Source organism: Alexandromys fortis, unplaced genomic scaffold (assembly GCF_014885135.2).
Source record: "Alexandromys fortis isolate MF-2015 unplaced genomic scaffold, M_Fortis_MF-2015_v1.1 scaffold_121, whole genome shotgun sequence".
Taxonomy (NCBI): Eukaryota; Metazoa; Chordata; class Mammalia; order Rodentia; family Cricetidae; genus Alexandromys; species Alexandromys fortis.
This window is the reverse complement of record NW_026068037.1, coordinates 1,439,965-1,460,607: the sequence shown is the minus strand read 5'-3', so window position 1 is coordinate 1,460,607 and position 20,643 is coordinate 1,439,965. Positions and strand designations below refer to the sequence as shown.

General features: G+C 46.5%; 1 protein-coding gene across 3 annotated transcripts in view; it reads left to right on the top strand.

Moving 5' to 3' along the window:
* Positions 1 to 20,643, top strand: part of Rftn1 (raftlin, lipid raft linker 1) — a 192,991-nt gene that overhangs the window by 97,734 nt on the left and 74,614 nt on the right. For all 3 annotated transcript variants that reach the window (XM_050165080.1, XM_050165078.1, XM_050165079.1), the window contains exon 4: positions 12,826 to 12,934. In XM_050165080.1, the coding sequence (XP_050021037.1) occupies positions 12,826 to 12,934 (109 nt within the window). The remainder of the gene's footprint in view (positions 1 to 12,825; positions 12,935 to 20,643) is intronic.

The window sequence follows — 20,643 nt, the reverse complement described above, 5'->3', positions numbered from 1 at the left end:
TAAAAATTACAGTTGCAAGTGTCCCCTGTTGTTGAAATATGAGCGGCGGGGCTGCGTCCCCAACACCCCGGCCACTTGGCTAGCTTATGCCCCAAATAACAACACACAAACTGTATTCAGTTAAACACTGCTTGGCCCATGAACTCTTGCCCTTACAGGCTAATTCTCGCACCTGGACTAGCCCATTTCTAATAATGTGTGTAAGCACCCCAAGGTGTGCTTACTGGGAAGATTCTAGCCTCCGTCCATCGTGGGTCTGAGCTTCATGCGTCTGCCTCAGAGCGCAGAGCTATTGCGTCTACCTGGGAGGGCTGAGCATGGCGTCTCTGCTTCAGAGAGCAGAACAGAGTCTGACCTCACTTCCTCTTCCGCCCAGCATCCTATTCTGTTTATTCCACCCACCTATGTTCTAAGCTATGAGGCCAAGCAGTTGGTTTATNTAGCCTCCGTCCATCGTGGGTCTGAGCTTCATGCGTCTGCCTCAGAGCGCAGAGCTATTGCGTCTACCTGGGAGGGCTGAGCATGGCGTCTCTGCTCCAGAGCAGAGCTGTCAAGTCTCTCCGGGAGCAGAGCAGCGTCTGACCTCACTTCCTCTTCTGCCCAGAATTCTATTCTGTTTCCTCCTCCCATCTATGTTCTAAGCTATGAGGCCAAGCAGTTGGTTTATTATAATTAACCAATGACCTTCCTCCATCACCCTGTAAGTGGACTCATCTCTCTTTGTCTCTAATTTTTACCAATTACTTTAACTCTTGGGAGATTCTAGGGCTTCTAGAGAGAGGGTTCATAATTCAGGAAAATACACAGAGGGGAAAAGCACCCATAAGAGCGTACCCTAGAAAATGTTCACACTCGAGGCTGGGCATCGGCCTGGAGCTAGCGGGTTGCTGGAATCCCACACAGTGGGTTACTGTGATGGGGAGCCAGGGCATCAGGCTTGCTCCCAGAGAGCAGAGAAACCCAGGAAGAGAGGCTGGAAGGTTGGTTCTTGAATTTGAGCTGAGAATAAATAAGCAGCTGTGTGCTCAGTGTGGAGTTCATTATGTGGATTCAGAAATAGGAAGGGTACCCACTGGTTCCCTGCCTTCCCAAGGTGTGTGTCAAAGCTGATTAGCTCCCCATTGCCCTTCACGGCCCTCGGGAGCTGCTCAGTGTCACCCAGCCTGCTCTAATTTATTCTTCTTATTTCCCGGTTCCTCCAGGAGCCAACACCCTTTCTGGTGTGCTGAAGTCTCAGGATTCCTTGTTAATTATTGTGTTTGCACTTTCCCTAATACACCAGCATCAAGCCATGCTCTCCAGGGGAGAGTTTTTTCCAATCCACACTCCTAAATGCCTTCCTCACTTTTTCATTCTCTTCCTCCAAAGTGGAGAAAATAGAAGAGGCGTGCTTTGTTTGTGTGGGGATTCATTTCCCCCCGTCTCAGAGCTGGCGATGATTGCCTGTGTCCTTCCAATGGTTCTTATTTTTATTTTTTTCAAATTAGCATTTGCATGGTTTGCAGTCTTTCCCCACAGGTATTCCGGAATGGCAAAGAACATTAGGCAGGTAGCTTCCACACAGATGAGAGATGCATTTCTTCGAGTTTCCTGTTGATGTTTAAATATATATATATGAATATCACGGTACCCTGAAGTGTCTGTGTTTTTAAATAAAATAAGTCCCCGTCCTCCTACACAGGCATGCACTCTCCAAACAATGGATTCTTTAGGGGGGAAATCTATTCTGTGGCATAGTAAGTTTTTACTTACTGAGACAGTTTTTAAGGCTATAAGCATACAGAACAGGTAACTCAGTTGCAGATAATTTTATTAAAGTGTTAGATTTTTGGATTTATATGTTTTATCTGTACTAAATTTAAGAATTCAGGTGGTCTTGCGTGTGTTTGCCAGTTAGACGGACGTTACCAGCAGCAGGACACGGAAAGCACCAGTACTAATTAAATCTACACTCTCAATAAGAATACAGTAAGACACAGATGAGAAATAACTTTCAGACGCATCGGAGGACATTATTAGTGTTTCCATGTTATGTAGATCTTCATGTAATGACTATCTCTCTAATCTGTGCACGTGTTTTCTATAATACTTTAAATGGCCGGAAGATAAAACCATTTTTACATAGACATAAATGCTATAAATGTGATCCAGTGAGGTTCTTCATTCCATTTGCTTCCTATTCATCCACCATGAGCTGGAACCTAACAACACTACAAAGACTTCCAATTCCAATTTAGAAACTTGTATTCATACAACACCTGTTTCTGAGAGTCCTCTGCTACGGTGCTGTATGTATTAAGTATCATAATTAATTCTCGCTATGTCCCCATAATGGTTGTTTTTGTTATAACATTGGTTGAAGACATTGTTAGGTGTTCAGCTGAGGTTTCGTACTTAGTCCATCTGTAGCAGAAAGACACTATTATTTTCTCTAATTGCCAACTTCCCACTGTATATTCCAGAAAAGCGAAGCAGCACTTATCGCCTTTGCAGAACTGAAGTGGCATGGGTGGGGGTCTTGTGGGAAGAGTACCTAAGACTCCTGGTGTAGAAACACACCATCTTTGGCCTCACAGGCCCTGGAGCTCATGGGAGTGTCAGCATCGCAGGGATCGTCCTGGGTTTGTAGCATCTTTGTCTCTGCAGAGGGAGTCTGAGAGCAGAGGCCACACTGCTCCCCAGGCTGGTATGCACACGGAACTCTGGAGCTCCAGGGTGCTCTTTTTCTGGCTGTTGGGTGTGGTCACGTTCTGTGGCCACAAGTACATCGTTTTCTCTCTACTCTCTCAGAATGAAATGTGTTGGTCAGGGGCCTTCTGTGACTTTTGAATCGGTAGCTTTTCTTGGAGAGAAGGTGAGATCATCTCTACAGAGGAAAGTTTATAACATACCTGTGTTCTTGGCATGTTCATTCTTAAGCCAAATGTCGCTAAGTCCGCAAATTGCTGTGCACATTAACCTCTATCTTACTGGAGAAGAATAACCTGTTTGCCTAGTAAAGAACATTGGCGTGTTTGCAGGAGCTTCTTAATATGACTCAACCATCTTTGGCAATAATCATCATAGCAGTTTGCTTACTATGGAGTCCCTGTACATTGCATCATGGTGAAGACCATGCGGATTGCCTCACTGCGCATTCTTGGCATTTACATACTAGTCGTGACTCTTCCCATATTTATAGCAGTCACAAATGCCTCCAGACATGGCCAGACACCTGCCGATGAGAAAACTGCTTCCTGTCGAGAATGCCTAAAGTAGAATTAGTGTGCATGGCAAGCTTCTAACTTCACTCTTTCCTAGGAAGCCATCTTTGCCAAAAAAGTTCATTATACTAACCTAATTTTGCCACCAAATGAAATGGTATGTTCATTATGATTAGGCTTTTCATATATGCCTTAATTTGTTCTTTTTCCCTTGCTGTGGATCAGACCGAAGGCCTCACGCTTGCTGAACACATCCTCTGCCAGCTGGCTTATATTCCCAGCCCCTATATCATATAAATTATTACAATTAATTTGTAGCATGTATGGTAACAAAAATATTCTTCATGATCATGGTCACTTTTGCACATTATTTTTCTGTATGAAACCTAAAGTAATTTTCTACAGTTCACCATAAAACCTGTTGAAACTGTAATTACATTAACACAGTAATTTGAGATTAATTTTCACCTTATATTTTCAGGAACACAGGGTTCAATATTGTTATTAGAAGTAAATTACTTGGAGCTTTGAAGTCATTTTGAGAAGTCTGTGTACTGTGCCGGGTCAGTAGTTAGCAAATGTGTGTAAGAGACACATGGAGCACCACGGGAGAGCAGAGACCGTGATAGTCCTTTTCAGGGGAAGTCGGGAGAAGCTGGAGTCCTGGTCACACAGCTTTGGGTGGTGGTTAGATTGAAGGAGTCCTGACTTAGAATTAATAATCACAGCAGTTTAATTGTATGTATGCGTCTATATTTGTGTATGGGTGCATAGGTGTGGGTACCTGCATGTATCTGTATTTGTGTATGGTGCATAGGAACGGGTACCTGCATATATCTGTATTTGTGTATGGGTGCATAGGTGTGGGTACCTGCATGTATCTGTATTTGTGTATGGTGCATAGGAACGGGTACCTGCATATATCTGTATTTGTGTATGGGTGCATAGGTGTGGGTACCTGCATGTATCTGTATTTGTGTATGGTGCATAGGAACGGGTACCTGCATATATCTGTATTTGTGTATGGGTGCATAGGTGTGGGTACCTGCTTGTATCTGTATTTGTGTATGGGTGTTTAGGTGTGGGTACCTGCGTGTGTCTGCATTTGTGTATGGTGCATAGGGCACCTGTGTTGGATAGAGGTAACAAGTCCCTGGAAATGGAGTTATAGGCAGTTGTGAGCCAGCTGATGTGGATACTGAGAACTGAACTAGGGTCCTCTACAAGAGCAGTACACATGATTAACCACTGAGTTATATGCCCAACCCCTTTGTGTTTTCTCTTATTACAGAATGTGTGTATGTGTGTGCACACATTCTATATATGTACATATATTTGCACTTCTGTGTGTGTTGGTAATATATATATACACATATAATATTAAAGGGGGAAAGAGACCAGCAAGAAGTGGGAGATAGTTGAGGGAAGCAGTATAGGGTAAATATGAACAAAGTGATACATATGTATAAAAATACATATGTCAGATAACTCATACAACATGTGCATGGCTTTGAAATCCTGTGCGGTGGTTGCAGACTAGGATAACAGTGCTGTTCTCATCACCCATCCCCAGACACCACAGAAACGGCTGTCTCAGCTCCTACAGAAGAACTTTGTTGGGCACAGAGTGAGGTTAAAGTGTCAAAGTGCCAGACCTACTGAGATACAGCTTGAAGAAACTTGGAATTACCCAAAGATAGTTTGAAACATTCACAGCCTTCCAGTATACTAACAAGGGGCCTCACGTCAAGTGGACTTTCCTGCCTTGAGATGTCAGCTCTTGATAACACAGGCTTCCAACAGTCATCAAAGAATGGTGCTCATTCCACTTGTTTCTCATCTTCTCGATGCGCTAACAACTTGTTTGTATGCTTTGTGGCGTATGTGGGACGTTAGCGACCATTGGTCACACAAGCTTTTCCTGAAAGGGAGGTATGGTTGAAATCATGTGGAGACAGTGAACCCAAAGGAAGCCCCACAGTCAGACTGTGGTTCCCAAGGAAGAGGTTTGCTGCTCAGTGAAGTTCGTGGACCAGTAGTGTCAGCATCTTCTGGGAGCTCCTGAGAAACTCCAGGTTCTCAGACCCTACGCTGATGTGGAATGAGAATCTGCATTTCAGTATACTCCAGATGGTCTCTGCATCATTTAAGTTAAGGACGGAGCTAGGTTGTGTCTTTCTAACATGAATATACATTTGGATCAATTTTTGAAAACAATTTGCCTTTATTTGATGTGTATGAGTGTTTAGCCTACATGTGTGTATGTGTACTGCATTTTTGTATAGGGCCTGTGGAGTCTAGAAGAGGGTGCTGGATCCCCTGGAACTGGGGTTATGGAAGGCTGAAAGCTGCCATGTAGGTGCTGGGAACTCAGAATCCAGACCCCTGCAAGAGCAGCAAGTGCTCTTAACACCTGAGCCATCTCTCCAGCCCTGGAGCTGATGAAACTTTCTTGAGTTGCCCTGGACACATTTCTGCAGTGACCTCATTGGATGCTATAGATGCAGAGCATGGCGGTCCTATGCCCATCCTGGGTGGGGCAGGTGGAGGGAAGAAGAACTTGAAAAACAGAAATAGCAGCAGACTTGGGCTTGGAAGCTGTAATTGTGTGCAAACCAAGGCTTCCTGTCACTCAATTGACTGTAGCCCATAAAACTCCTGAGGATCACTAATGGGTCCTTGTTATTTCTGTGTGCAGATGTGGAACTTTTTCTGAATCAGGAATATTTGATTTTACTCAATGTCCTGTTCCTGATAATGTTGTTAATTATGCATTACTATGAATATTAGCTCTCTGTGATTGATGTGCATGTGTGTGTACATTTGTGTATGTGTCTTTCATAAGATCCTGTAGGAGTCCAAGAGACCAGGACTCTTTCTATGGCTGTTCCCTTTCTTCCTGTAGCCCAGAACACTGAGAGAAAGCATTTTCATTTACATTTGGCCTTTCCAGGCAAACAGCAAGGCCTTGTGTTAGATGTTGGGTGGCTTACCTAACAGAGCCGGCTCTGACTGTAAAGGACTGACACAGGGTGTGGCAAGATTTTCTCACTGTAGTATGTTAATGTTCCCCTGTGACAGGCACCCACTTGGCAGCACACAGTTCCTTGAGAGTGTGTGGTGACAATGCCATCACTTCCAGAATGTTCCTATAGACACCAAGCCCTTTCTGACAAAGGTGCTACCAGAGGTGGGAGGAACCAGAAGAGGCAGCAGCCTAGGGGCTCATTCTCCTCTCTCTTCCCCCTGAGCACTGATGCCCGGTGCTATATAGTGTTAAGTAAAGATCCACGGGGATTTTGCCAATTTTTTTCCTTCTCAAAAATTTTTAAACCTTCAGCACTGGGGAAGCTGAACTCCGGCACTCTCATTTCATGGTTGCAGATTTGTCTGTTTTGCAAAAATAGAGCATACAAATCATAGAATATCTTTTTTCTGATTATTCTCAAAGCATCATAGGAACATCATGGTTTATTCTCCTCCCACATTGTACCCACTGAAGACAGGGCCAAGATGTGCCTACAATTTCTCTCTCACTAACCACTCTCTCCTTAGAAATCTTACTATTCTTCCTTCAGCACACACTGTGCCACTGGCTTTAAGCTTCCTGTCAGGATGAAGGCAAGTTCTAGTTGTCTTTGCAGCCTTGCTCCCTGTTACTTTAGCCACCGAAGAGGCAGCCTTCCCTCAGGTTCGTTCTAACCAAGCATCTGCTAGGTCCTGATGACTTACTGTTGAGCAGCAAGCACCCCCCCGTGTTCATGGAGCTTTGCCACACTGTCTTGTTCCCATGTGCCTGTCCTCTAGCCAGAATTTCACACATTCCCACTGCCTCTGGCCCTGCGACTAATTTCTCCACAGCCTCAAGGACTCCACTCTTCTGCTCCTTAATTAAGCAGAACTTCCTATCCTAAGCAGTCAAAACAAGTGTTTTAAAATACCTTTATGTTATAAATGTGTGCACACGCATATGAGCATGTACCTGTCTGCGCTTGTTTCTGTGTGTATATGCAGATGCCTGCAGAGACCAGAGGCATCAGATCCCCTGGAGTTGGAGTTTCTGGCAGCTGTGACTATCAGATATGGGTGCTAGGAACCAAACCCCGCTCTTCTGCAGGAGCAGGAAATGCTCTTAACTGCTGAGCCACCCCTCCACCCCTGAAACTCTACTTGAGGGCGGTATAGACTTGGTGTCAGCGGTCACATGTGGCTTGCTCTTTATTGCATAATCAGCCTGCTTCTTATACAACCCTGGTACACAAACCCTCGGGAGGCAGTGCACACAGTGGGCTGGGCCCTCCCACATCCAGCTTTAATCATGAAAATACCCTAGCTGAGCTGCCTGCAGGCCCACCTGATGAAGGTGTTTTCTCAGTTGAGGTTCCCTCTGTTCAGATGATCCTAGCTTGTCTCAAGCTGACAAAAGCCCAGCAGCATACCGACTGGCTCATCTCTTTCTCTGCCATTGCTTTAAGACAAGAACTAGCTGTTCTGGTCATTCTAAATGAACCTGGTGTTGTTTTGGAGGAGGAAAAAGAAAGGATTAGCTAGCCTGGGTGAGTCTTAACCTCTCTTCCTGTTTCCCAGAGGGAACGAATTTGTTTTGACAACTGACATTTAGAAACTTTTTATCTGGCTGGAGAAGTGCCCCTATCTGAGTTGGTTCCTGTCTCGGCTTCTTACCATTATTTCTAAAAAGAGCGGAAACGGCCCTGCTGATGAGCTACACCATCCCTCTCTCTTCTTATGACTGAAGTTCAAGCTCTGCCTCCTGGCTTAGGAAAGGGGAATCATTTAAACTTTGAAATGACTTAGGGCATGACATCTATTACTTAGATACTGAAGTGAGATCTGTTACATGTTTATTACTTAAACATCATTATATCCTAACTTTCTGTCATGTGCCTTTTACCTAAAGAAATAGTGGATAATTTTTAAAGATTTTTAAAAAGCAGCTTTAAATTAGATCTGCCTCCAGGAGACCCAACTCAGCTCACAAGTTATTCTTACTTTGTAGGAAGAATTCAGGGGTTTACTATTTTGCCTGAAGTCACCTCAGATGTTTAATGCAACATGTGGAAACAGGATTTACTTAGAAATGTGAATTTTTAATGGCTTAGAGAAGGTAATTCCCGGGCCACAATGACTCCTGAGTTCAGACATTCTGTCCTCTCTAGTACCGCAGACACAGGAGAGGCCCGTGCAATTGGAGACCAGAGAGCTCCCTTAAATTTTCCCAAAGTTGCTTCTGGGAATCAACCCAGAAGCTTGATATTTTTCTCCAGAAGAGCCTAGATATCCTGAACCAAGCCAGCAGAGTAACTCCAGAGTCTGCCAACTTAACAAAATACACAGATATTAAAGGCGCACGGATACCTTCAGACCTGTTTCCTAGAATGGATCCTTCTTGGAATTTCTAAAGAAAACACAGATAGGGGCTGGAGAGATGGCTCAGAGGTTAAGAGCACTGCCTGCTCTTCCAAAGGTCCTGAGTTCAATTCCCAGCAACCACATGGTGGCTCACAACCATCTGTAATGGGGTCTGGTGCCCTCTTCTGGTCCGCTGCCATACACACAGACAGAATATTATATACATAATAAATAAATAAGTATTTAAAAAAAACACAGATAGAGAGAAGAGGATGAGCCTGTTCACGCAAACAGTCGACAGTGTAACTTCTCCCATCCTCAGTGACGAGCTTCTTTAATTAACTTCCAGAAACAAGTCCCATCACATAGCTGCCGCAGGAGAATTACTCCAGTGGCTTCCTTGCTTCTCTGAGTTCTTAGAGAGTGAGGGGCCCTGAGACTGTGGGGATCTCAGCTGGTCCCAGCCTTTAACTCCTTGTGGATGCTGATGTCTCCAGTCACGTGACTTGAGAGTCTTGGTGTGTATCCTTCCTTCCTCCCTCTCTCCCTCTGTCCCTCCCTTCCTTCCTTTCTTTTTAAGACAGAGTCTTGTTTTGACCACACTGGCTTTGAACATGTACTGTAGTTGAGTATGGCCTTGAACATCTGGTTTTCCTGCCTTCACCTCCTGCGTGCTGGGATTTCAGGTGTATCATGCCTGGTTCATGCAGCAGTGGGGATTAAATCTAGGACCTTGCAAATACTAGGCGAATAATCTCCCAACTGAGTTACAGCCCCACCTCAGATTTGAATATATTATCAACTGTGTAGCAGACATTTCTACATGGATTTCAGCTGGGTATGTCACATTTAACAGATGAAACTGAATTGTCAATTTTCTCTTACCCGGCCAGACCTGTGCCAACTGAGCTATTCTCCATCATGACCCTGGCAAGTTCACCCACTCCCCTAACTGCAAAGTCCTCGTGTCTGCTTTCTTCCTCTTACACTACACCACCAGAAGGTTATCACGAAGATTCTGCCTTGAGAACAGAACCTATTACTTCTCACCATAGCCATCCCACTTGGCGTGCTAGCATCTGTCTGGACCACAGCTGGCAGGAAAAATCCTTTCAGAACGATCAAGTCCTGTGTTCAGCTCCCTCCAAGGATTCCTCTGTGATATTGATTAAGGCTCTGTTTGTGCTGTGTCCTGGGAGTTCTGTGTTGTCCTGCCCCCCCTGCAGTCTCTAACAGAGTTACTCACCACGGTCCTACCTCCCATGAGAGCAACTGAAGCCTAGAAAGTTTGGAGACGCTGTCTCGAGGCTTACGGTAGATAGGGCACCCTTATAGCTAGCTCTACATCTGTCAGCTTCCGAGCTACAACACCATGTGTGAAGCTTGTGCTGGAGGCTAATAGAGGCATGCCATAGTGACCCAGCCTAAGCTCCATGGGAAGAGATCCTCAACTGAGCAGTTGCCTAGCTCAGGGTCCTTGACTGTTAACTGATATAGAAAGGCTCGACCTACTGTTGGCGGCTCCTGAGCACTGTAAGAGCAGAGCAAGGTAGCTGACTGCAAGTACATGAGTAGGCCCGTTTGTCTTTGTGTCTCTCTGCCCTTGACTGTGGATATGATGCAACTGGCTGCTTAAGTTACTGCCTCGACTTCCCCCTCAGTGATGGACTATGACCTGAAATGATAATCTTTTTTTTCTTTTATTAACATTTTTAATGATTTTTGTTGAGCTCTACATTTTTCTCTGCTCCCCTCCCTGCCTCTCCCCTCCTTTTCAACTCTCTCCCAAGGTCCCTATGCTCTCAATTTACTCAGGAGATCTTGTCTTTTTCTACTTCCCATGTAGAGTAGGTCTATGTATGTCTCTCTTAGGGTCTTCATTGTTGTCTAGGTTCTCTGGGATTGAGATTTGTGGGCTGGTTTTCTTAATGGCCATTATAAATAACTGCATGTAACTGACCTTACTTCCCATGTGAGCAAGAGCTGGGATCTATGTATGCTTTCATGAGTGTTTATGTACACACATTAGATCAACATTAGGTATTGTTCAAAGTACTGTTTGTCTTGCTTTCTTGGGATAGGTCTCTCACTGGGCCCTGGGGTTCACTAATTAGACTAGGCAGTATGGCTGGCCAGGGATTTGCAGGGATTCACCTATCTCTGCCCCCTTGTGCTGGGATTATAAACCCTGCCAGGCCTTGATTTTTATGAGGGTTTTGGGATTGAGCTCAGGGTTATTCCTCAGGCGTATATGGCAAGCTCTGTAAGGACTAAATGTCTCTTAGAGCTCCCCTCCCCCATCGTGGTCTTCACTATTTGAGACGTCACTTAGGACAGTCTATCATGACCAAATCTCATTCAAAGGTCTGGAGTCTCCTGTCTTAGTTTCTCTAGGGGAAGAAGGAAGAACATGACTAAATCTCTGAGCAAGCATTGAAACAAGATGGCTGGCTTCTGAGCCAGTTCACTGTTAGAACTGGTTTGTTCCAGATGGGCTGGTTTGAAGTCAGCCTGTTCTCTTATGTCTCAAACATGACGCGGCCCCAGAAAGGATATGGTACAGGAAGCAGAACAGTAAAAATAACCTGTTGGAGTCGCTTACTCAACCACAGTCTCACACCTGGGGGATGCCAGCTCCTCTTTAATTATTTCTCTTTTAAATTTTATGTAAATTTTATCATACCCTGATGGTTAATAGAAGCATAAATTGTCTTTCACTGTACTTTCATGTACCTTGGCGATTCATTACATCATAACAAATATGTATTTACATGTACTGTACTGTGTGGTATGTGGGTTGTGGGGTGTGTTTGTGAGTGTGTGTGTTATGTGTGTTGCGTTTGAGTGTGTGTGGTCTATGTATGTAAGTTTGTGTGTATATATAGTATGTAGTGTGTGTGTGTGTGTGTAAAGACTGCACTTTAGGGATTTTGTGGATAGGCCTCTGGGAGAGAAGCCTCATCGTGCCCAGAAGGCCCAATTCACTCCTCAGCTTGTGTAGAGCAATCTGGGCATGTGGTAGGGAGCCCTGTGACCAGCCACCTAGGATAGACAACCTCCTGACTTGATCTTTCATTGTAGCTCATGTCACCTCAAGTCTGCTGGGCCTACTTCTGACACCATGCAGCTTCCTGGGTTCCCCAGGCCCATGCTCTTCCCACACAGAAGTCCTCAAAAGGATGCCTGTGAATGAGTGGCGTCTCTCTCTGGTGGCCATTTGCTCATGTTGCTCCTGATGGCCCTGCCTGTGCAGAGTCAGGGTGGGTCGGTGGGGGTGCGAGGGTAGCCAACTCAGCTTCATGAGGTGGGGTGAACCAGGCATGCCTCATAGCCTACCTTTTCATTGTGTGTGTGTGTGTGTGTGTGTGTACGTGTACCTCCACATACACGCATATGTGGAAGTCAAAAGACAACTTGTGGGAGCCTGTTTTCTTCTTTCCACCATGCGGGTTCTCAGGGATTGCACCCAGGCTACCAGGCGTGGCAGCAAATGATTTTGGCCTCTGAGCCACCTCACTGGCCCAACGCAGACTGCTTTGCTTTAATCTTTCATTTTGGTAGATTTTTGCCAGCTTCTCCTCTGTAGGACTTGTGCCCTTTAAAGGCCTTCCAAATTAATTTTCTAAGTGATCTGTGAATATTGTTTCCTTCACTAACAGATGAAGTCACTTTCAGTCACCCTCACCCTGCTGCCCCCAGTCCCTGTGCCCCAGAGGCCTCTCCATCCAGAGCTACTGCTGTGATGGGCTGTGTGTGTCTCTTCCTAGTAGATGAAGCCAGTGGAAGTCACTTGAGAGGCCCCTCCTCCCAGACATCTTTGTATTGTCTGCTGTATAAGCCACACTGCCTATACCATCATTCTATAAAGTCTTATTTGGAGACCAACTCTCCCTCTCTTCCCCTTATCTCCTTAATCCTTCCTTTCCTTTTTCTTGTCCCACTTTCTCTCTCTGTCCTTTCTTTGAGATCCCAGGCTGGCTGTAAAACCTCGATGCTCCTGGGTTAGCTTCCCAAGAGCTGAGAACATGCATAACCTTCTTGGAGCTCTTTCAGTGATATGGAGATACATATGCATGTGTATGCACGTGAGTGTGTGTGTGTGTGTATGTGCGTATGTAGTTATTTACCATAAATTGTTTTTCAACAATGCTTTTTATCAGTTACATTCATGAATGGTTTGGGGGCTTCATTAACCTGTGATTCTTTTTATAAAAGACGACTGTAGAATTTCACACTTTGTTTCTTCCTTCAGGTCTCAGAAGACCGAGCTTCACAATGAAGGCTACATCTTGGAATTGGATTACTGTGCCTCCTTAGACCACCTGGAAAACCAGAAGCTCGTCCCAGAGTTTATTAAGAAGGTAAGCCTCACAATGCATTGGGAGATGCGGGCTCACAGAGCAGGGGCCTGAGTGGACTGCTGGAGAGCAGGCAGAGGGGTCAGCACCTCACAGACGACAGCTTGGGGAGCTCTGGAGCAAGGTGGCTCTACTGCCCAGGTTGAGGCGACCTCATGTGTTGTCTTGTAGGGCCCAAGTGGGATCCCGGCCCACAGGCCTGCAGACTCAGTACCGGATACACTCAAGCCCCCAAAGGGTCTGCCTCCTGCCCCAGATGCCACCTCTCCCTTGTTCTGGGAGGACTTTGTTGCTACAGCCCCTTTCTTTCCTGGCCAGAGTCCTGAGGCCACAGGTATACTATTGTACCAGGCAACATTGCCTGCCTGCAGGGACTGCCGACCACCAAGAATCGTGCTGGGTGGTGAGCTTGTTCTGTGTTGGCAGTGGTCATAGGCCGTTTCCACCCAATTTGCAGGCTCTATTTGAATTCTACACGGCATTTGCAGCAGAAGGGATGTCTGCACTCCAGACATGTGCATCGCCACATATGTTCTCCTGTGTGTAGTCTTCCATGTGCTGCCGAGAGTCCTAGCATTGTCTGGAGAGTATGGATGCTGACGCGCGTGCATGGGCCATCATACAATATTCCTATGCACTGTGGCTGGCATGGAACAGCCTGCCTTGTTTGTTTGGTTTGTGTGGTCTCAGCTGGCCTCAAAGTCACTGTAAACCAAGAACGGCCCTGAGCTTCGGATCCTCTTGGCCTTCGTTTCCAGAGTGCTGGGTTTCTAGGTGTGGATCACCATGTCTGGTTTCTGTGGTGCTGGGGTAGAACTGAGAAACTTGATCATTTTAGACAAGCATTTTGCCAAACTGAGTTACAGATCTCACTGTCGTATGTTTTATATTAAATTGTGTGTGTGTGTGTGTGTGCACTCATGTGTGCTAGTAAATCTTGTTGACTGTTTAGAACTAGTTTCTGGACTGCAAAGAACAAACTCACTGTGGTGGTGACAGGTGGGCACAGCGGGTGAACACTGCCAGGGTGGTACCAGGGTAGGGAAGGTGCTGAAGCTGAGATGGGAGGGGTCAGGACTCCGCTGGTCCAGCTTGAGAAGTCTCCAAGCACAGGGACTAGCATCTATGAGAGACTGTGGGGGCACCTGGAACCAAAGCATCCTACATAGAGGCCATGTGAAGTGGGGGCCAGAGAGAGCCAGCCCTCAGCAGAGACCTCTGCTGGGAACATAGTGAGGAATTTTGCAGAAAGATAATGAGATTGCCCTTTAGCGGGTGTTTCTTCCTTCCCTTTGCCTTCAGCGTTTGCTGAACATTCAGTCTCCCCGACTCTGGCGTGAACCACTCATGTTGGAAGGAGCCGGGCGCCTATAGACCAGGAGTCAGATGAGCTTTCAGGTTCAGATCCTGCTAATTTTACTAGCATGCTGATTTTTTCTACTCTAGTAGAAGGTAGGTGATTATTTAGAAATGGAGGTGGCTTGGTCTGTGTTGACACATGTATGGATGCGAGAGCAGCGCTTTTCTAAATCCTGAAGTGCATACATATATCGGTGGGGCCATCTTCTTTGAAAATAATGCTCTCATAAAACTGGATGAGGACACCCTAGAGACTGAAATCCTGTGATGACCTGAAGCATGGGAGACACATGATGGCAGCTCCGTTGCTTGTGCTTGGGGTAGCTGAGGGCTGTCTGGGGAAGCCGTGAAACGGAGACTCTAGACACTGTCTCCAGTGTGCTCATTTCAAAACTAATTATAGGTGCCCTGGCCCTGACCAGACCAGACCACTGTGTGGTAGGCCCATTGCATCAGATGTTCAGGAAGCAGGGCCCTGTTTTGTGGGCTGCTTGGCTGCTGTGCTTTCTCGGTGCAACATCTGTAACATCTGTATAGGGCCTAAGCCCTGGAGGATGTTAGCCATATTTTATTTAACTTGTAACTTCTCTTCTTATCCCAGCATTCTTTTCCCCGCTGTTATCTATATGATATGTATAGGCACCACTGTCTGGGGAGTCAGTAATTAGTTATAATTGACACCTGCCCATTCTGTGTTTAACAAACATACAGAATATATGCTAATGATAGTTAATGACTGCTAGGGGAAGGGGAGTGGGTTTTCTTGTTCTTCGCCATTCAGGTAGGCCGAGCTGAAGGCATACCCCGGCTCCCATGGCTTGCTGTCGTTACTCTATATCTGGGTCATTATTTCTGTGAAATAATGGCTCCTGCTCTTAGGCCAAGTAGATTTGTCTTCAGATAAGATGATAATTAGCCCATTTGTCATTATCCTGTCATGTGATGTAGCTCATATTCTTCCCTGCATATTAGAGCTGAATTCAAACCAAGCAGATTTTCTCCCTGAAGAATAATGTCCCAACATTATTTTCCCACCAAATGTTTTAAATTAGTGGAACCTTTGGCTGGAAAGTGTGACTAGAAGGGAATCTGGACAGTTGGGAAAATGAAGTCCTGTTCTCTGTGTCATGGAGATTTGCTGACGATGCTGTGATTTACCACCCCATAGTGATCCTCATTCAGGGCTAGGAGGCTGTGCAGAGGTGAACCTCCCTTCCATGGGCCCCCGAAGCTCCGAGTGCCCTTCTGGTGTGGTGAAATCTGGGTCATTGCTTTCTGGTTCCTCTCTCATATCCTGCAGCGCAGCAGCCAACGGGTTGGTATGCAAATGATTAACTGTGGACCACAGAGCAGCTCAGTTGCCCGGTATGGGACAGCTCAGCAAGACTGTTTCCAAGGCCTGGGGCCAAGTGGGCAAAGGAGACGGGGGAGTAACCATGTCCTCTGAATTCCCTTGGGGCAAGGCCTCAGCTGTTGTCCCAGGGGCACATCCGGCTGTCTGTGAAGCCCTTGAGCACATCCTGTTCCCAGAGGAGAGTGGAGGAGGCCAATGTGAAGGACCTGAATTCATAAGATTGTTCAGGCCTCTTCACCCTCTCTGGACTTTTTTGGGAAAACCAGAAGAACAGAAGCCATGATTGGCACCCAGAATCTAGGCCCAGCTTTAGCGTAATGATGCAAGAGGCTGGAGTGTCAATGCCAGAGCTTCCTCTTATCCTAAGGCCTTGCCTGGATTTGGGATTGCTGAAAAATGGGGCCTGGATCTATCCTTTCCAGGGAAAATAGGCCCCTGGTGGTACAAAGAAGCCAAGTGAACTTGGGAAGGGTCTTGACAGGCTTCGGGTGAAGTGATAGCTCTGTAAAGAGACGGGAGCGGGAGGTGGACAATGCCATTCCCGTGGGGAAGAGTGTAGAAAGATCTACGGCCAGGTTCTGTCCCTGTGTGGGGCAGATGCATAGGGAGCGGGGTCTCTTCCCAAGTCCAGGTTCTGTTCCATGTGGGGCAGATGCATCGGGAACGGGGTCTCTTCCTTGTGGGGCAGGGCTGTTATGATCAAATGGAAGAGTCTTGCCATAGCCAGTTCAGCTGGGTTTCCAGTGAGGATGCTGGGAATGTCAGGGAACCTCAGAGCAGGAATGCACAGAGAGCAGGATGTCACTGGTGAGTCATGGCAGATCTGTAATGCCAGCACGCAGGAGGCTAAGGCAGGAGCATCGGGATAGCCTGGTCTACATGGTGAGACTGTGTCAGTGGTAGAGCTTTTGCCTAGCACGAATAAGACCCTGGCCCCAGAACCCAGCTCCACAAGAGGAGAAAGAAAGATCAGTGTCCCCTCCCTTCTCTCTCCTTTCCTCTCTCACAATCCAATTTTGGGGCTCGATAGCTTTGAGAGGTAGTCAGATGTAATCACCAAGTCCAGCTTCCCTGGGTCAGAGCTCCCTCATCCTGTCTGTCCCTGTGCAGGTGACCTTTGCCCTGCACTTCCTCCCTGATGATGAGCCTGAGATTACAGGGTCATTCATGAACTAGGCATGTGTTACACTGAGTACGAAAAACTGTGGAGAGACCAGAGCAGCCTGGGCGTGGACCAGTGGAAGAGAACACGTGATCAGACATCCATTGGACTCCGTTTGAGAAACCACACTGCTGATGTCTCGCTAAGGGGAAAACCTGATGGTTTTGAAGATCTGGGAGAGAACTGAGCAGAGCCCTAGGACTGATACTTTGCCTGCGGCACAAAGATGGCTCAGCCTTTCTCTCCTAGGACCTCATTGATTATGCAGAGTGCCCTTCTACTAGCGAAGTCAGAGTCTAGTTTCATTTTCTTAAAGATTTATTTTATGTATATGTGTCTGAGGGTGTCTGGGTGCAGTGTGTCTATGCAGCTGCCCTCAGTGACCTGAGAGAAGGTGTCTGGTCTCTCGGAACTAGACTTCCAGGTGGTTGTGAGCTGGCAGATGTGAGACCTGGGAATCTGTTAGAGTTTTGGTCTTCAACTTAAACCAAACCTAGAGATAGCCAGGAAGAGGGACCCTCAGCTGAGGAATTTCTAGGTCAGGTTGGCCTGTGGTCATGTCTATGGGGCATTTTCTTAGTTGTTAATTGACATAGGGGGGCCCAGCCCATGATTAGGAGTGCCAGCCCATGATTAGGCAGGTGGCCCAGTGCTGTCGAAAATGGATTGAACAAGTCAGAGGATGCAAGCCAGGAAGCAGATTTCTCCTGTGGTTCCTGTGTCTGCTCATGGTTGAGTTCTGCTTTGACATCCTTCAATAATAGACGATAATCAGGACGTGAGGCCAAATAAACCCACACCTCCCCAAGTGCTCTGTGGTCGTGGTGTGTATCACAGCAACAGGAAGTAAACAAAACAAAAGTAAAACTCCAGTCTTGGTAAAGAGCTGTGAGTACCCAGCCTTACCCAGCCTTCTCTCCAGAGTCTGACTTCACTGGCACCAGCCTCGGAGTGAAGAGCAAAATCTGCTAGAGCAGCCTTCTTGCCTGGCCGCTCTCCCTTTCTTCCCCAACCATGAGGACCCTGGCATTTTCAAAAATTGAAACAAATGAGAATTTACAGTTTGGAGGAGAAGAAAAAGAGATGGAATCTCAGAATGGAATCCTCTCCCACCCAGCCTCCCCCGCGGCTCTGACCTTCTGCTGTTTTTATTGGCTGTGACCTCCCTGTTCTGCTGTCCAGAGGTCACTGAAGTTCCTTGGCACCCACAGTAGGGGGTGGGAGTGTAGAGGTCGTGAACTTGCTCATTGCTCCCAAAGGGAAACCATTCCTCATCTGACCGTCTTCCGCTGTGTGGTGCAGAGTTGGTGAGTCAGAGTTCACCTGTCTCCCAGAGCAGGTCTGAGGGCTCGCTGCATGGCAGAGTCAAGGAGATCTTAGGCAGCCCCTTAGCTCTCTCTCCCATCCCACAAGATCTCCAGCCTAACTGGGGACACACTGGCAGAAAGAGTGACATAGCAGGGCAGGGAGAGGGGAGACTTTCTCGAGAAATGGTCAGGTTCACCGAGACTAACCCGGACAACGAACAGATGCCGTCTGTAGTACCACAGATCCATCCACCCTCGCTGAACAGTCAAGAGCAACAGGTGCCCAGAACAAGTCATTACTGCCAATCAGATCTTCAGCTATGCCAGCCCTTCCAGTGTTGATGCCCACCACCCTCTCGGCTCCCTGATGAGCAATGGCATTTACTTCCTCACTAGTCTGCCTAATAGAAATGACAGCTGGACCACCTGTTTAAAGTGTCCAATAGTTAAAAAGTTAAAAAGTGTGGGCTCAGCGGGTGAAGGTGCTTGTGGTCAAGCTTGATGGCAGGCGTTTGGTCCCTTGGCCCCATGTTGTAGAAGGAAAGAATGAACTTGTTCTTTGGCATTCACACTGAAGCCGTGGTGTGAGCACGTGTGCACACACTCACATGCACAATCCATGTTAAAAATGGAAGTCTTTCAGTAATGTGTTTCATGCAACAGTGTTATCTTTCTAACAAGTAATGAGATTTGTGCATTCTTTTGTTTTAAATAAATGAACTCTTCAGAATCTGATATCATATATATTTCATGTCCATTTAGATGCTAAATTTTTAGTAAAAAATGCAATTTTTTTATATCTCACAAAATACTGTGTTTAGCAGAAATATATTTTATTTATTTCACCTAAGTTAAATTAATAAATTAAAACTAAGTAGTATTAAGAATTTAGCTCCTTGTACTCCTGGTCAATCCGTCATTGCTCCATAAGTTAAAATGAACTATTTGTGACTTTGAGTGTCTGTCACATACATACGAGGGAAGCATAGAGCAAAGCAGATCACGTATGACCAGATGGAAAAAGAAGGCAGAAAATTCTCTGCTTTCCTCAAAAACAAAATTGGTTTTGAGTCACTTTAACTTGTAACTGGAGGGTATGGGTGCAGGTGTCTGGGTGTGCACTTGTGGGCAGAGGTGGGCATCAGAAGCCTTCCTCTACGGCTCTCCATCTAACTTCTCCAGACAGGCTGCTCTCTCAACCTGGAGCTCACCGTTCCATCCAGAATGGCTGCCCAGCAAGCCCTGTGATCCGCCTGCCTCCATTTTCCCCAGCTATGGTGGTTTGAAAGAAAATGCCCTCCAAAGGGAATGGCTCCATTAGGAGCTGTGGCCTTGTTGGAGGGAGTGAGTCACTGTGGAGCTGGGATTTGAGGTCTCATATGCTCAAGTTACTGCCCAGTGAGTCAGATCATATCCTGTTGCCTGTAAGATGTAGGACACTCAGCTACTTCTCCAGCACCATATCTGCTATGTCCCACCATGGTAATAATGGGCTGAACCTCTAACTGTAAGCGAGCCACTCCAATTAAAAGTTTCCTTTATAAGATTTGCTGTGGTCACGGTGTCTCTTCACAGCAATAGAATCTAGCTAAGACACCAGCACCGGCATTACAGGTGCAAGCCGCCTTACCAGGTTTTTATATAGCTTGTGAAGAACTGAGCTCGGGTCCACATCCCTGTGCAGCAAGCCATGGAGTCATCCCCCCTCATACTGTTTTGGAGACAGGGTCTTGGTGTGTAGTTTTTTTTTTTTTTTTTTTTTTTTTGGTTTTTCGAGACAGGGTTTCTCTGTGGCTTTGGAGCCTGTCCTGGAACTAGCTCTGTAGACCAGGCTGGTCTCGAACTCACAGAGATCCGCCTGCCTCTGCCTCCCGAGTGCTGGGATTAAAGGCGTGTACCACCATTGCCCGGCTTGGTGTGTAATTTTGACTGGCCCCAAACTCTTGATCCTCCTGCTTCAACCCCTAAATACTGGGATTACAGGTGTGTGCCGACACACCCTAACTAACAGACAGCCCTTAAAGGAATGCATTTCCAGCAACTACATCGCTGTTTAATTTAGCTGTTAGTCTAGTTCCACACACTTATGATTTTGGACCTAGTCCTTTTTGCATGTTGACACTTCACGAAGCGGTTTTATTGTGGGCCTCTCTAGTCACTGTGGTTGGTGACTTTGTAATCCAAGAGATTTCAGGGACATCTAGTGCCGGCTTCACATGCGTCTTCTACTGTCATCCAGGTCACGGGGACCGGCATCCCTACAGTTCACACATGACGGTGGCAGCAGGGACGGGCTAGTCACACGTGCTCACCTGGTACTTGTCCTCGCCCGCACCTTACATGAGTCCAAAATCGCCATAGGACCATGTGTTGATCTTTATAAGAAAGGGGGAAGTCCCTTTTGCTGAAGCTGACATAAATGTGAAGTTTAGCGCAGATGAGCTGAGCTTGCCGTGGTGTGCACCTATAATTCTAGCTCTCGGAAGCCTGCGGCTGTGTTCAAAAACAAACAAAACACTACAAAGCAAAG